The sequence below is a fragment of the Protopterus annectens genome, chromosome 2.part1 (assembly GCF_019279795.1).
Source record: "Protopterus annectens isolate FY-2018-M chromosome 2.part1, PAN1.0, whole genome shotgun sequence".
Lineage (NCBI taxonomy): Eukaryota > Metazoa > Chordata > Ceratodontiformes > Protopteridae > Protopterus > Protopterus annectens.
In genome coordinates this window covers 782,232,460-782,248,970 of record NC_056729.1, presented here as the reverse complement: position 1 = coordinate 782,248,970, position 16,511 = coordinate 782,232,460, and the positions used below count along the sequence as shown (strand labels likewise).

The following is a 16,511-nucleotide window of genomic DNA, read 5'->3' as shown; positions in this document are numbered from 1 at the left end:
AGGTTGATTAGGAAGATATATGAGGGACTGGAGGTGAAAATTTAAGTGTGGGGGCATCCTGTCTGATCAGTTCTGTTTGAGCAGTGTAACCAGGCAGGCGTGTCCTCTACCCCTTTTGTTATTTGGATTATATTTAGAACCATTAGCAAAGAAAATAAGGAACCTAGAAAATCAAGAATGTAATTGGTATGACACTATGTGGAATTTTATAAGTAATTCTATGTCATTTTGAATATTGATACGATTTATACAGAACTGTAAGTTATGTACTCAGCTTCAAGAATGTAACCACAGCATACCCTGCTGGAACATAGAAGATTAACTTACAAAACTTCAAGAAAATAAGTTGAAATTAATTGCTCTATGATGTGCTATAAAAGTTAGTTAGTTTCACTGCAGCAAGAAGACAGGATGTCTAGAGCTAGAAGTTTTTTTCTCTTGTTTTGGAGAGAAGTAATTACTAGGTTTGAAATGTAAAAGTGTTTTATTGCTTTATGAATTCCTAGCAGCTGCACAGTTCTGAGATGTATGTATTTCTCACACCGGGATGTAAAATTCTATTAGTTTCTGGTTTAACTTGGGAACTGAAGTCAGGTGACAAAAAGTGATGTCATCCAGGCTAACCCAGCAGTAAAATATGATATTGATTTAAGAACTCTCTCAGAGAGAGACTATGCATATTGTATTTTGTCTCTGACCTGGAAACATCCAGTCATTATCATCATCTGCATTTGCCTTGCTTTTTAAGTAAGATTCAGGGCATAGTATCTTTTTAGATATAGATAGGAATATAGTCAAGATTAGTTTAGATGTTTTCTTATTTGAGTCTGTCCTGCAATGCTGTTTTAAAATACTTCCTGTGATTCTGGGCTCTGAAGTAACTGTGTATGATTTGCTGACTTGTATCTTGTTCTTTTATTTATTATTAAATATATTTAAACCTATCTTTGTGGCTGATTACTTATGAGATATATTTAAGCTCTTGAGTACTTGCATATGTATTTGGTGACACTGTACAGGATACTTCTAAATAGCCTTGCAAGTCTTGGTCAACACTACCATTTGAATTAATAGTAACATTACCCAGTAGGATTGGACACCCTTTGTAATGCCTTATAGTAGCTGATAAAGAGTGGTTGGTGGCAGTGATAACTACTTTATAGTCTGGGCAGAAGGAAGCCTAGCTAGTAAACATGTGTCAGCCTTCCCCAGGAGTGTCTGTGTGTATGTAAATCAGATCTCAAAGTGTGTCTGTCAGCTACTTAGATAGGGACAGGAAGTACTGGTTGGACATAGAGGATGCTGGAGGTTTTGGCTTGACCACTCAGCTGAGATCTTATCCCTATAGCTGAGCCAGTGGGGAGTCTTATTGGGGATCTGGGAAAGAGGGAGAAATCATCCCCAGACTGACTGTGATCTCTGTGTGCTCTTATGGGAAATTGTACTTTACTGTTTGTGTACTTGTCATCCTCCCATTGTGTATGTTCCTCACTGTTGTCAGTGCTGAGGATTGAGGCTCCTTGATTACTGGGCCAGTGCAGGGGCGTCAAAATTTGTATGGTTGTCAAGAAAAGTTGGCTTTATTTACAGATGATGATATTTTATACCTGATGAAACCAGAAAAGGTAATTTCAGTGTTGTAGATTATTCTAAGATGGTTTCAAGTCTTTTTAGGGTACAACATTAATGACAATAAAACAAAGACAGTAGTTGTAAACTATATGCCCACACACAAAATGGTTGAGCAGTACCCATATTTATGGAGCCATGATAAAATGAAGTACTTCGGAGTATAGATTAAAAAGGATTCTGTTATGGCAGTTAAGGATATGTGTGAAGACACTAAACAAAATGACTATGGATAGTAAAATACAATCAATAAAAATGTTTTTAGTCCCATTAGGTTTATACACAGGCCAGGCATATGTTTTATTAACCAGCAGAGAAAGTGTGGATAGCAAGTAATAAAGAGTTGAGTGATTTTATCTGTGAAGGGAAGACGGCAAGAAATGAGTGGGGTAAGCTGATCCTTCAAATAAAACAAGTTAATTTAGGCTCACCTTATTTGAAGGGATATTTCAGAGCTACACAGTTAAAGCTCCTATACGTAGCACAAGCAGAAAGCTGTAATTCAGAAGTGGAAAGGAATGATTATGGAACAGGGGGAAGCTCAAAAAATAAGGAGAGACTGGGATTTTGAATAGAGATTATTAAGGAGAATAACAACAACCATATAGAATATTATATTCATAAAGTAGCAGAAAGTATTCTAAGAACTAAGGTAACATCGGGATGAAGAAAGGATATTCTGCCGATAGAGATGATTGCATTTAAGTACAGAGAATAGGTAAGAGTGAGCTGGAATTTACTGGAGAGAACTGGCAAAGGAGCTGAGGTATTGGGAGCAAATAATTAGAGAATGATTATAGAATGGGAAGAGTCCAAGAATTTTTTTGGACTGCAGATTTGAGATTGCCCTCCCTGTCAAGGATTGCTATCGGAGAATAGGCAAAGCCAAAGAAAAAAAGAGGATCCTAAGACCAGCACTGGTAGAGTTTTTAGGAAAATCTGGAACAGAAGCTACTTTTAAAAAAAGGGGTGATTAGTAGGGCATATAAAATAACTAAATTAATCAATTAGAGAAGGTTAGAAAGGATTGGAAGAGAGATTGGATAAGCAATGCACAAATAAACAATGAACAATGGTGGATATGTGTATGTCTCTCAAATATGCAGCAAAGCTTAGACAATCTAGGATCTTTTCAGAAGTGTTTGCATAGGTATTTTTATACCCCAGCAGATGCCAAAGAATTTTTCCTTAGGTAGCTTTCAAATATTGGAGGTCTGAGAGAGCAGAAAGAGGTAGCTGGGAGTATTTTTTTTGGGAATGTAATGAGCTGGCAGACTTTAAAAATTCCCTGTAGGCTAATCTAACAGAAATACTGGGTGAGCAAATTGGTGTATCTAAGAAAATTATTTTTTTGAGCTATGAAACAGAATCAAAATTTCTTGGACATAGTAAGGCCTTGCTGAGTTTAATTCTGATGACTGCCAAAAAAGCAATTGCTAAAAAATGGAAATACTTCTAAACCAACTGTAGTAGAAGTAGTGAATACAGTAACAGAGATAAAATAGCTGTAAGTGGGATGATTAGAAAAGGGTAGGAGCAAATTACATAGAAAAAAAATAGGAATTGTAAGAACAGTATATGTAGAATAATGTTTTGGAGTTGAAATGAGGTTTATGGGAAGGCAGGAACTAAATGATCTTTGTAATGTTTGACAATGATTGGAGAGATGCTAAGTGACGTATAAAGTTTGTAATTGAAAATACGTCGATATGGTTTGTTTTCATTTAAATAAACATATGATTACCTATGGTAATTTAATAAAGATGTTGCTTGTTTAAAGACGAGAAAAGATAGTCACTTTTAACCTGTGTATATCTAACATTTCACTGTTCAACGTGCAAGAAACAGCAGTCACAATAATGTAATTCAGCTTGTCTTGTTTTTGTCAGATTGTCAAACAAGTGTATTCTTTTTGATGAACCATCTTTGATTGTTTTAATATTTCTGAGTAATTATCGTTTGCTTTTGCACAGTTTTTCCTCTCTCCCACTCCCATAGTATTCATATTCTGATTGTTTACATATGTGATGTTTAGACTGTGATCTTACTAAAAGAAAAAATGGTCACAGTAATATATTTTAACACAATGCCATCAGATACTTGAACTGCACTTTTCTGACAAGACATGAAAAGTTATACAGATGATTGTTTAACATTTATCAGGCAACTAACTGCTTTTGCTTTCAGGCACATTCTACCCTCCCCACTTTCACCCCCAGAATACTCTCCCCAGATGTGTGATAAGAATGTTTCTAGTATCCTAACAGCTTCTTACTGACCATTCCTATTCCTGATAGTGGCAAAAAAAAAAAATCAGATAATTTTTGTGTACAATATGCACTGTTAACATTAACACTGCCCACATATTTATCTAATGTTGTGTGTGTATGCATGTTTTGCATGTGTATGTATGTATACACACACCGGTATGCGCACGTGCATATGTGTACACAAATAAAGGCACACACACACATATAGCTAGATAGATACATTTTTACCAGACATCTGCAGGAGAAAACCATCCTTAAAGATTGGAGTGTTTAGTGCAGACTGCACGCTTTAAGTTATTTTGTCAAAGGAAGACATCTTGGTAAGCAGTGACATTGTTTCCTCTGAAGATCCCAGTCTTTGCTTAGTTCATATAGAAATAAGACTTGGGTTAGGCTAACCATGGCCTGTTATTATTTCAGTAGCAGAATTGTAGTTCACTCAGTTGATGTACCAGAGAATCCCCAGTCAGCACCTCCAACCTAAATTGAGAACCAAATAAAAATGTCTTTCAGACTACACTGGATTTTAATAAAGATACTTTGCTCATTTCTTGCATTCAGTTGTCAAAATGCAGCTAACTTGTGGAAATGGATTCCAGCATTTTGGCATTGTCAACCACACTCATAACAGCTTGCACCTGGGACAACTCCCCCCCCTTCTCCCTGATGTATGTATGGCTCTGCTGAAAAGGAAGGAAGTGAGTTGGCATGCTAATAAGTAATGCATTGAGTCTGAGTAGGATTGTTTTTATTCATTTTTTAAATTATTTATGGTTATTTTCTCATAAATACATTGTGTACTAATGAAATGATTATACTTAAAATGTTCTGAAGGAGGGTATTTTTTACAATTAAAAAGGTACATGAAAATAAAGTTATCTTAGCAGCTACTGTACTGTCTTTTTCTGCAAGTGCTGAGCTGATTTGCTATGTGTTCAGAGAAGTAGGTAAACAAATTTAGATGCAATCAGTACACTACTGTAATTATAAAATCCATGCTTTGCTTTTGCTGTGGACTTCACCATTATACCCTGCATACAGGAAACACACTAACCCCATAGTTTACTTATAAACAGGTTTGCATTAGCAGTAGTTACAAGGCCTGTAGAAATAGCACTGCTGACTTTTGTGTGCATTCATAAAGTACCATTATACAGTGACCCCCCCCCCATTAATATTCTAAAACGTGCACGCTGATTGGTCAGCTTGCATGTTGTAAATCAGAGTTATACTAATGGAAAAAGGTCCGGTCGCCCGTACTTTTTTTTTAGTATAACTCTCTTTTTAAAGCAGCAGAGAACGGAAGATCTCCGTTGCTTTTTACACACTGTTTCGCTATGGTAAACTCATTTAACATAGCGAGACAGCTTTAAAAAAAAGTAACTGAGATCTTCCTATCTCCGTTGCTTTTTTTAAAGATGTCTCGTTATGTTAAATGGAGTTTAACATAGCGAGACAGCTTTAAAAAAAGCAACAGAGATTCTCTGTTGCTTTTTTTAAAGCTGTTTCGCTATGTTAAACTCCTTTAACATAGCGAGACAATTTGTGAAAAGCAACGGAGATCTTGCTTTTTCCGTTGCTTTTTTTAAATCTGTCTCGCTATGTTAAAGGAGTTTAACATAGTGAGACACTTTGTAAGAAGCAACAGAGATCTTGCTTTCTCCATTGCTTCCGCCCACAGCTCTGATGTACTGCGTAAGCATATGCATGCGCAGTACATCAAAACTGCCGCAGAATACTAGACAGCTGCGGAAGGGCAGCAAGGAGGCATTATACAATGTCATTATTTAAGAAAAGTAATTATTTTTTTTCTTAAGTAATGTCATTGTATAATAGCAATAACCCACTTCTGGGTGTGGGTAATGTTGGATTTACCCACGGTTGTCTTTGTTTGACCACTCGGGCTTCACCCTCGTGACCAAACCACACCAACTGTGGGTAAATCCAGCATTACCCACACCCAGGCGTGGGTTATTGCTATAATAAATTATATGTAATTTACTGTGGGGTGAATACATTGAACTGACACCTGTTTTGGTTGTATTCAGTTGCATTAATACGTTTTTTTTTTTCATTTTCTCTGTGAGAACTTAGGAACAGCCAAACTGCACTTTCAGACAGACAGATGTCACTTGAATTAAATGTTTTAAATACCAGAGACCTGGCTGAATATGGCCCATATATGTTATTGTTTCACATTCTGGTTATCAGTTGAGAAAGCAGGAGTTTTTTTTTTTTTAAATATCTGGTTATTTTTCAGTATGCACCAATGTTATAATTTGCCGAAAGATATTATTTTTGGTAGTATAGCAGAAGTGGTTAAGCTCTTGTGCTATGATGTACATCCTGTAATTACTTGTTTAGTTTTGCCATTTCCATTAGTATACTTTGTGGCTTTGAGAAAATCATTGAACAAAACCAAAGCTCCCATTTTAGCAATGGTAACTCTGAAAAAGGCTTCTTTGCCTGATCAGTCTTAACAAATTAAAAAGAAAAAAAAACAAATAATGTAAATAAAACTGGCAAATAACAATTATGTAAATGTTTAAATAAGTCTGCGAGTGTTATCATATTTACTTAGAAGTTACATGGCTTTCTCATTCTTACAGGTCCTTGTTTGAGATGACACCAGAAGATGTTGTTTTTATGGCTTCTTCACTAACATTTGACCCATCTGTTGTTGAGCTGTTTGTTGCACTGGGGAGTGGTGCTTCACTACTTATTTTGCCTGCTGCTATTAAAATGATACCCAGCAAGTTAGCTGATATACTTCTCAATCACCACAGAGTTACTGTGTTACAGGTATATTAAATTTCTGGCAAATCATTTTATTTTTTAAATTATGTTTAACTGTGTCAGTGGTGTTGCATGCAGTGTCAGTGGCACAAGAGGTGGCAGAAGGCTGTGGATTCTGTTCCCACTCCAGGAAGATTGATTACTGGCACTTAATGATGAGGCATTAAACCAAGGTCCCGTCTGTTTGAGTTGCTGATAGTTCATGTGGACAAAAAGATCCCATAGCACCTGTCAAAAAGAATAGTCAAATTTTCCATAGTGTTATAAATACCACTTCTGTGAGAAGAGGCTACTAGCCTTGCGGGACCAATCCAGTCAACAAAGGATAGATAGATAGATAGATAGATAGATAGATAGATAGATAGATAGATAGATAAAGTTTCATTAGTTAAGTATAAATTAACTAATTGTGTTTTATGTAAGTGAATTTTTTCCCAGTGTTTGAATTTCTAGCAGTCAGCATAGATAAATAAGGTTATGAGCTGTTACTGAGCTGCTTTCCTGTAGTCTAGAGTTTATTCCCTCAGCCTTCATTTTCCTAATGTGCGACTCTGTGTAAGTCACGGAACTAGTGAGTGCTTCTGCTCTGAGTGACAAAAGATCTGTATGGATTAGTGTTCTATCCTGGTTAGCACAAGTAACCAAATATATCAAGCCAACTTTCAGTTAAAATGGTTAATAAATTGCTAACGTAAAATGTGTACCTTTCAGTAAAATACTTCTGACAGCAAACAAAGGCTTTTCTGATTTACAGAGGTTTGGACTTTGATAATGCTTGCAACTTTGGCAGTTTGTGTTATGATTAATACTGGTCACTTTTTGCATATGGTCTTGACTAATGGGGATTATAAATGTCATGCAGAGGTTTTAGAAAGCGCTAATAAAACAAGGCATATTTTACTAACTTGCAGCTTATTTACTATATTAAGTCACAAAATTCATTGTATTGATGATACTGTAGTAAACTGTATCAGTGTTTTCTCACTTTCTGTCAGTGTACAGCTAGAACTGCTTGTTCACCTCTTTTGTCAAAGGGATAAACATTAAACAACTTTGTTTAGTTTTATTTCAATTGGTCATAGTGTAACTTGGATGAATAAGAAAGCAAAGTCTGCAGCAGTGAGCAGCACCTTACTTTACTTACAAGTTACTGAGTGGGCTGTTTACTTTAACACCTTCAGTATTATTTCTTTACTTCTCTTGTGTTTAAGTGAGTCTTTTACCCCTAGCATGTTTATTTCAAATTAAAAACTGAGATCTTTTCAAGCCTTTAGTATCCTTATAAGGCAAATTGTAAAAAAACATAACTTTTTTGAAAGGAAAATAAGTGAACATTAAAGTTCTGTTAAGTTAAAATGTATTTACACTGTCTAAAAGACAAAAGTGAATGTGGTTGCATTGTACTGTATTTGTCATGTTAATAAAATGCATTTTCTAAATGATGATGTGTAAAGGGTGTGTAACTGCATTTATTTATTTACATTTGATGACTGGTGTAGAGCATTGGTCAAAACTGGCCAATTTTAGTTTCTCCTAAGACCATACAGGGAAAAGATAGCAAAATTCAAAGCTATTAGAAAGCGTTTCACATTGTAATGAAGATTAGTAATTACTTTAGTTAAGTTGAAGTTACAGACATTGTAAACGATCTGCATAATCCATGTCCTGGGGTACATATAAGTACTTTGTGAGCAGTGATATAAATAAGATATGTGTATATTTTCTGAAGCAAATAATATGATAATAAGAGGTAAGAGAGAGAAGTAGAATTGGAGACCTAATAAGAGGCTGGTTGTGAAGGATGGTAGATGCAAAGGAAATAAGAGTATAAGTAGCTGTCTCTAGGAGGAGTTAGTTATGTTTTACTGAAAAAATCTTACAGTAGGATTTTATATGCAGTTATATAGGAGAGTCAAATTATGGAATGTGGTACTAATATGCACAATGAAGTTTTGTTTTCAATTTAGATGTTTTTTGAGTTGAGAGCAGAAACTAGAGTACAAAGTAAGATTCTAGATATGATGGGAGGGGCATCCATTTTGTGTGTGTGTGTTTATGTACCATGGGGAGTGGAGTGATTATGATTCCTTAGATTATAGGATGGAGTTTTTGGAATGAGTTTCCATGCAAGGGTTGAAACTGTGTGGTCATGTAAGAGTTTAAACAGCTGGGAGACTAGCAAGATATCACTTCTGTCTTTGGTTGCCATTTAGCTTTTTCCTGAGTTAGACAGTGATGTTTGATGTTCATCGTGCATACAGCTGCAGTCATAACAGATGGGTTCTCTTGCCGTCAGGCGGGTCCTCGGTCGGCCGAATTCCAAAGTCTAGGTCTGGCGTCGGTTGTCGTCGCTTCTTCCCTGACGTCAGTGCGACAGGGGTATAAAAGAACCAGCCGACACCATTTTCTTCAGTCTTTCTTTCCGCGCGGTGCCCGAAGCAGAAGCAGTTTGCAAGTGCTGGTCGGCCAGCTCCTGAAATTACGAAAATTTTGCAACCGAAGTCTTCTTGAAAGCTAAGTACCCAGTTGGGGAAACTTTTCTTGCCTCAGACCAATGTCAGACAAAGTTAATAATTGTATTTCATGTGGGAAGCAAATACCACATAAGGATTTTCATTCCCTCTGTATTCCTTGTTTAGACCCAGACCACGACGTCTCGGTCTGTCGTTTTTGTGCTACATTCAAGAAACGCACCATTAAACGTCGGGCGGAGTTCACCCAGCATTATTTTGGCAAAAAATTTAACTATATTATGTCGTCTGATACTCCGACTCCAGTTTTGTCTAAAAAAACGCAAAGATAAGGACCGACACACGAGGTCCGCGGCCTCTACCGACACCACGCCAAAGCCGACTACAGGTGGTCCGGTTTACAGCAAGGCGCCTACGCGGCCCCTGACTACCGACAACACTTCTTTGGCGGCGTCTTCTGTGCCCGAGGTCGCTGGCTCCTCGGCCCACACCCCGACTACAGATACCGAAGCCACTCTTGCTGGTGAATCTCAAAATGTAGACAGGTCTGCCCCCTCTCAAGGTGTTTTCAGACCTTCCTCTTCTTTTTCCATCAAGGCTTTCACTAAGTCTAAAGCAGCCATGCATTTTAAGAGACAAGCTACACAGGGCCTTTCTCCAGGCCCCATGCCTAAAAAACAGATGCTCAAAATGGCTGAGGATTTAATTACTCTTATCAGAGGTTCTCAAACCCCCCCCCCAGACAAAAGGCCCAGAGTGGAGGAAGAATCCCCCTCCTCTGACCAGGCCTCCATTATATCAGAGCACTCTGATGAACAGGAACATTCTTACTCCCCTTTTGAAGATTCTGATGCAGAGGAGTCCATTCCCTCTGTCTCCACCCCAGAGGATTACTCATTTGGGGAAACCTTGCATACATTAAGGGAACACTTCCACTGGGAAGGCCAAGAGTACTCTGATTCCAAGAAAAGGCTTAGGGATTTTCTCTTGCTACCTCAGCACAGGCCTCTGGCTATACCTCCTGTCTTAGACATACTAGATGATGTGTACTCGGAGGCCTGCCTTAACCCGGATTCTTTACATCCAGCCCCTGACAGGTACTACCGGGTTCCTGACTCACACCAATTTTTATACAAAAGCCATGCGGCTGACCCAGAAACTATCTCACAGGGCCCAAAAGGAATTAAGGCCTCCACTGCTAAAAATCCATTACCTTCCGAGAGAGATTCCAGATCCTTAGAAAGGTGGGGAAAAAAGGTATATACCTCGGCCACATTAACCATGAGGGCATTAAACTGCCAGTTCCATATGCTAAAGTACCAGCAGTTTCTGTTATCACAATTGAGAAGTAAAATGTCACAACCTGAACAACCAGACTTGAAGGAGTTGCAGGATTTGATGCATAGTGCAGAACAAGTGGGTAAACATACCTTGCAATGTGGTTTTGATGCTCTAGAGGCCTCATGTAGAGCTGCGGTTACAGGATCAGTGATACGCAGACATGCCTGGCTCAAGGAACAAACCTTACCAGATCATGTCAAAGCTAAATTGCTAGATGCCCCTCTTCAAAATGATGTATTATTTGGTGTTAAAGCTGAAGAGGTATTAAAGAAAATGGAGGAAAAAGCTAAATCAATGCAAACAGTGAAGGATTTTCTACAGGTACAACCTCCACGTTTCAGTAGAAATTGGCCTTCCAAAAATTGATCCTTTCCAGCCACTGACAGACCCCAAAGAGGTAGATACAGGCGCCCAAGGGGCAGAGGGCAATCTCAAGGATCGTATAGAGGCAGACAATGGCAAGCTCCTACACAAAGAGGTGGTGAGGATAGTTCGCAGCCATTCAGAAAGCAAGCCCAATGACTTCCCCTTTGCATGCCAAGCAAGGCTCAAATGGCAGCACCCTTAGGCGCAAAACTGGCATTATTTTCAAAAAATTGGCATATTGTCACAAAAGACAAATGGATCCTGGACATTATAAACAGAGGCTACAGATTCCATTTTCACACCCTTCCAAAAATGAGAGGCATGCCAAACCTGCCACACAATCAAAGGGCAGAGGCACAAAAACAGATTTCAGATCTCATGGACATGAAAGCTATTCAAGAGGTACCTACTCACGAACAAGGTCAAGGCTTTTATTTCAGACTATTCGTGGTACCAAGGAAGGGAAAAGATTGGAGACCTATTTTGGACCTATCCATCCTAAACACATTTTTACTCTTACCAAAATTCAAGATGCTCACTTTACAGCAGCTTCTTCCCATGCTGGGCAAGGAGTCTTGTCTGGTAACATTGGACCTCAAGGAGGCATACCTGCATGTCCCAATCAGACAAAATTGCAGAAGATACCTCAGATTTCTTGCAGGTTCAACCCATTATCAATTCTCTGCATTGCCCTTTGGCTTATCTACTGCGCCCAGAGTATTCACGAAATGCCTGGCATCAGTAATTGCCTACTGCAGACTTCAAGGGATGCAAATATACCCATATTTGGACGACTGCCTGATCCAAGCGGACAGCAAGCACATTCTTCTGAAACATCTGGCTTATGTAATAATGTTGTTGAATTCTCTGGGATACACGGTCAACAAAAAGAAATCAAGGCTAATACTCTCTCAGAAAATAACTTTCCTGGGTGCCAACTTGGGCACAAACACCCAGATGGCCTACCTCATGCCAGAGAAGCAGGGACAACTAACTCAATACTTCAGAACACTAGCAGATTTTACCAGGCTGACTGCAAGGAAAATCCTGCAGGCTCTGGGATTCATGGCATCTTGCATCCTACTAATCCCATGTGAAAGCTGCATATGAGGAAACTTCAATGGTACCTGAAAAAGCTATGGTCTCAACACAGCCACAGTTTGGAAACAATAATACCACTAATTCCATGTCTTCAAAAAGAATTTCTGTGGTGGGCTCAAGCATGCCAAGCAAACACAGGTCTCCCATTCTGCAAGCCTCAAGCAAATCAAGTCATCACAACAGACGCCTCAGACTACGCCTGGGGGGCGCACATGACAGATCGGTGCATTCAGGGCAAATGGTCCCAAAAAGAAAAGCACCTTCACATCAATCAAAAGGAAATGCTAGCAGTAATAAATGCTATTATAGCTTTCAAAGACCTTCTGCATCCAGGTCAACTATTGATAAGGACAGACAACACGACAGTAATGTGGTACATAAACAAACAGGGAGGAACACATTCATACCCCCTATGCTGACTGGCCATGTCACTTTGGAACATGGCTCTGGAATTACAAATCGAGCTTCAAGCACAGTACTTGCCAGGCAAGGAAAACACGCTGGCAGACAACCTAAGCAGAAATGTGACAGATCCACACGAATGGAAGTTGCATCCTCAAGTTTTTACAGAAATAGTTCAAGCATGGGGAAGGCCAGACATAGATCTCTTTGCCTCCCACAAAAATCACCAATTGACAAAATTCTGCTCAAGGACTTTTCATCCAAAGGCCTGGAGAGTGGACGCTCTCTCTTTCAGTTGGACAACAATGACAGTTTATGCCTTTCCACCTCTTCCTCTGCTGCCCAAAGTTCTATTAAAAACCAGAGCAGACAGACCAAAGATGATTCTCATTGCTCCAGACTGGCCAAGACAACACTGGTACCCACTCCTGAGGAACCTGACGCATTCCCCACCATGGACCCTACCTCTAATGCCTCTTCTTCTGACTCAGCACAGCTTCAAAACTTTTCACAGTCAGCTGAAAACACTCAGTCTGGCCACATGGAAGATTCCTTAACATCACAACAGACCCTACTCTCCAAGGAGGTGCAGGATGTCATTTTGGAGGCCAGAAGGCCGTCTACTAGAAAAGCCTATGCTGCAAAATGGAAGCGGTTTTGTGCCTGGAATGAGAAAAAGGGCCAGAATCCTGGAAAACTGAATTTACCTCAAATATTACTGTATCTAGCTGAGCTGCTACTTTCATTCTCCTCCATCAAAATCCATGCCTCAGCCATTTCTGCAGAATACAACACTGATCCACCTTTATTCTCTCACCCCCTCTTAAGACAGTTCCTCAGAGAGGCTAAGAATATAAAACCCCCAAGGAAACAACCAATACCTGCTTGGGACCTCAATTTCATACTAGAAAAGCTGACCTTGCCTCCTTTTGAGCCAGCTGCCTCAACAGATTTGCAATATTTGTCATGGAAAACAGCTTTCCTTCTGGCTATTACTTCAGCTCTTAGGGTTTCAGAACTACAAGCCCTCATGGCTGTGCAGCCTTTTATCATCTTCCATCAGGACAGAGTTTCCTTACGAACCAACCCGTCCTTTATGCCAAAAGTGGTATCCAGGGTAGCTTTGAATCAGGCTATACACTTACCTACCTTTTATCCTAATCCTCAAAACAAAGGGGAGAGATTATTACATTCCTTGGACATCCACAGACAACTGCATTGTTATTTGGACAGAACAAAGCCTTTCAGAAAATCAGAACAGCTCTTTGTGTCCTATGCTATAGGAGCTCAAGGGAAGCCTATTTCCAAACAGACAATCTCAAAATGGATAGCCCACTGCATACGCTTTTGTTACTCTTTTCATGGCAAAACTGTACCTGCAGGCATCAGATCTCACTCCACAAGGGCCACATCTACCGCTGCAGCTTTCCTCAGAGGAGTTCCTACCAAAGATATCTTGGAAGCAGCCACTTGGAGTTCTGTGCATACCTTCTCCAAGCACTACCACCTACCATTATACTCCAAAACTAGAGCAGGCTTTGCCACTGCAGTCTTGCAGGGCATTTTGGCTCCTCCTAGTTCCAACTAGTGCCTACCACCCCTTTCTTAGCTTTGGGATTCTACCCATCTGTTATGACTGCAGCTGTATGCACGATGAACATAGTACAGTTTTGTACCTACCATACATGTAGATGTTCGAGTGCTAATACAGCTGCAGTCCAGGTTTCCCCTCCCTCCTTCCCCTCTTGGTGCATGCCTATTGGCTAAAATCTCCTCATACTACCTGATTGGGGTATTCTTTTATGGTGTATTTGCTTGCAACTAATGTATTTTGATTATATGACATTGCTTTTTTACACAAATTTATGTATTGCCTTCCTTCTGGGGGTACCTGACATCTGGGGCAAGAAAAACTGAAGAAAATGGCGTTGGCTGGTTCTTTTATACCCCTGTCACACTGACGTCAGGGAAGAAGTGACGACAACCGACGCCGGACCTAGACTTTGGAATTCGGCCGACCGAGGACCCGCCTGATGGCAGGAGAAACCCATCTGTTATGACTGCAGCTGTATTAGCACTCGAACATCTACATTTATGGTAGGTACAAAACTGTACTTTTCTCTGGGAGAGTGTAGAAAATCTGCATGTTTTGTTACAGATTGCTTGAATAGTATTGGTATTTTTTTGGAGGCACCGCAGTAAGGGATAAGGGTGTATTTTAGATGTACAAGTTGAATTATTTTGCCTGTTGCTGGTCTTGCAGTGTGTGATAAAGTAATGAGAAATTTTCCTTTCTCAGAAGTGTAGGAAGTTAATTTTAATTCTTGTTTTTTTCTTCCCAGGTGGTAGTGAAGGTTTAGGGAAGGGTCAAGCCCAATACCAAGTTATTTTAAATGTGATACATTTTTTATGGAAATTTGTGTCTTTAGTTTGGGGGTGGTGAAGGTTACAAGGTTTTGATTTTTGCCAAAGATATAGTTTTTGTTTTGAATGTGTTGAGGAGTAGTTTATTATTTTTTTATCGATTTTATGAGCAGGTAAAAGTCTGTTGGCAAATCTTGCTCAAAGAGGAAGAGGCTGATTGCTGTGGAGGAGGGCCATGTTATCGGTGTATAGTATAGAAATATGAGGTGGATCATAGGGAAGTTTATTAATGAATGTTGAAAATCGTGGTGAGGCTAAGATTGACTGTTGGGGTATTCCTTTTAGAGGAGAAGCTGATGAGGTGATTGAGAAACCTAATTTAACACAGAAGTTATGATAAAAGAGAATGTTTTCAAAGTGTTCTGTAACTTCAGGGGTGATACCTTTGTCCAGAATTTGCCATATCAGAGGGAGGTAATGAATAAGGTCAAATGCTTCAGTGACGTCTGTAAATATTGCTTTGGTTAACTTTCCTGTGTCCATATTCCAGAGTACTCTATTAAGTGGAATTCATAGGGTCTTCATAAGGCTGCAACCTGCCCAGAACACGTTTTATTTGGTGAAGGTTATATTAACTGACATATTGAGAGAATTGAAGGTAGCTTAATTTTTCTAGTATTTTACCAGGGGGTGGGTATGATAGAGAATGGGACAGAATTGGGAAAGTTTAGTTGGGTTTGGTTGTTTGGGCAGGGGCTTACCTGTTACAGATATCAATCTGTCTGGTATAATGTTTTGAATAAGATAGAGATTGTATATGTGCTGGAGAGGAATGGTGAGGAATTCTCTGCACTGGTATGTAAACCAGGGAGTGGGATTATCAGTGTCTTTTGGGCCTTCCATTAGAATTTGGACTAGCAGCAAGTGGGTTGATGTCTTTAGTGTTTATTGCTTTGAAGTAAAAGGGTGAAATGTATGGAGGTATGACAAAATATAATGGATGGTTTATGTATTAGTGCTGGCAGTAGGTGGAGATTACTAAATTAGACTGAAGGTGTTAAAGAGGAGTGATAGTTGTGTTTGTCTGTGGGCTTATAATTGCCAGAATGGTGCTTAATGTCTTTCCAGAATAACCTTTGTCTTTTGGGAGAGAATGTTGCATAGTTATTAAGTTAAGAATTTTATGATTTCATATAGCTTGTTTGGCAAGATTTCTTAGTTTAGTATAGCGGTGTTTGGTGGTGGGAGAGGGGCCATGGCTCCAAACATGCCAAACTTTATTTTATTTATTTATTTATTTATTTATTTTACATTTGTTAACCGGGCTAGTCCAACTGGATACATGTCCATTTTCAGTGGAGGCCCGAGGAGAAAAGCTCCGCTAACTACTACATAACAGGTTAAGAATATACAAAATTATACAATAAAAAAGAAAAACATTTGCTTTAAACCTTTTACAGGCTGTCTAGGTATTTGAGTACAATTAGAGGCATAGCAGGTGAATAGGTTTAGATGCTTTACTAAGTTATGGTATTTCTACCTTCTTCATAAGTAGCAACATAATTAATTTATTATTAAAGAAGCTGCTTTAATTCATAGATGAGCCATTATTGTGTTATGTTAAATAATCTCATGATAATGGGGAAGAATATATTTTGGATACTTAGAAGAACAGTGGCAAGACTGTGAGCTACAATGGGTCTTGTATGCTAATGTTATTTTTCCAGTTGAAGAACAACATGTGTGATTTGAGGCTGTTGAAGTTAGTTTG

General features: G+C 39.0%; 1 protein-coding gene across 1 annotated transcript in view; it reads left to right on the top strand.

The window, feature by feature from the left end:
- The window catches only part of AASDH (aminoadipate-semialdehyde dehydrogenase), a 1,090,146-nt gene that overhangs the window by 350,515 nt on the left and 723,120 nt on the right, over positions 1–16,511 (top strand). The window contains exon 5 of the mRNA XM_044062487.1: positions 6,509–6,701. Coding sequence (XP_043918422.1) covers positions 6,509–6,701 — 193 coding nt within the window. The remainder of the gene's footprint in view (positions 1–6,508; positions 6,702–16,511) is intronic.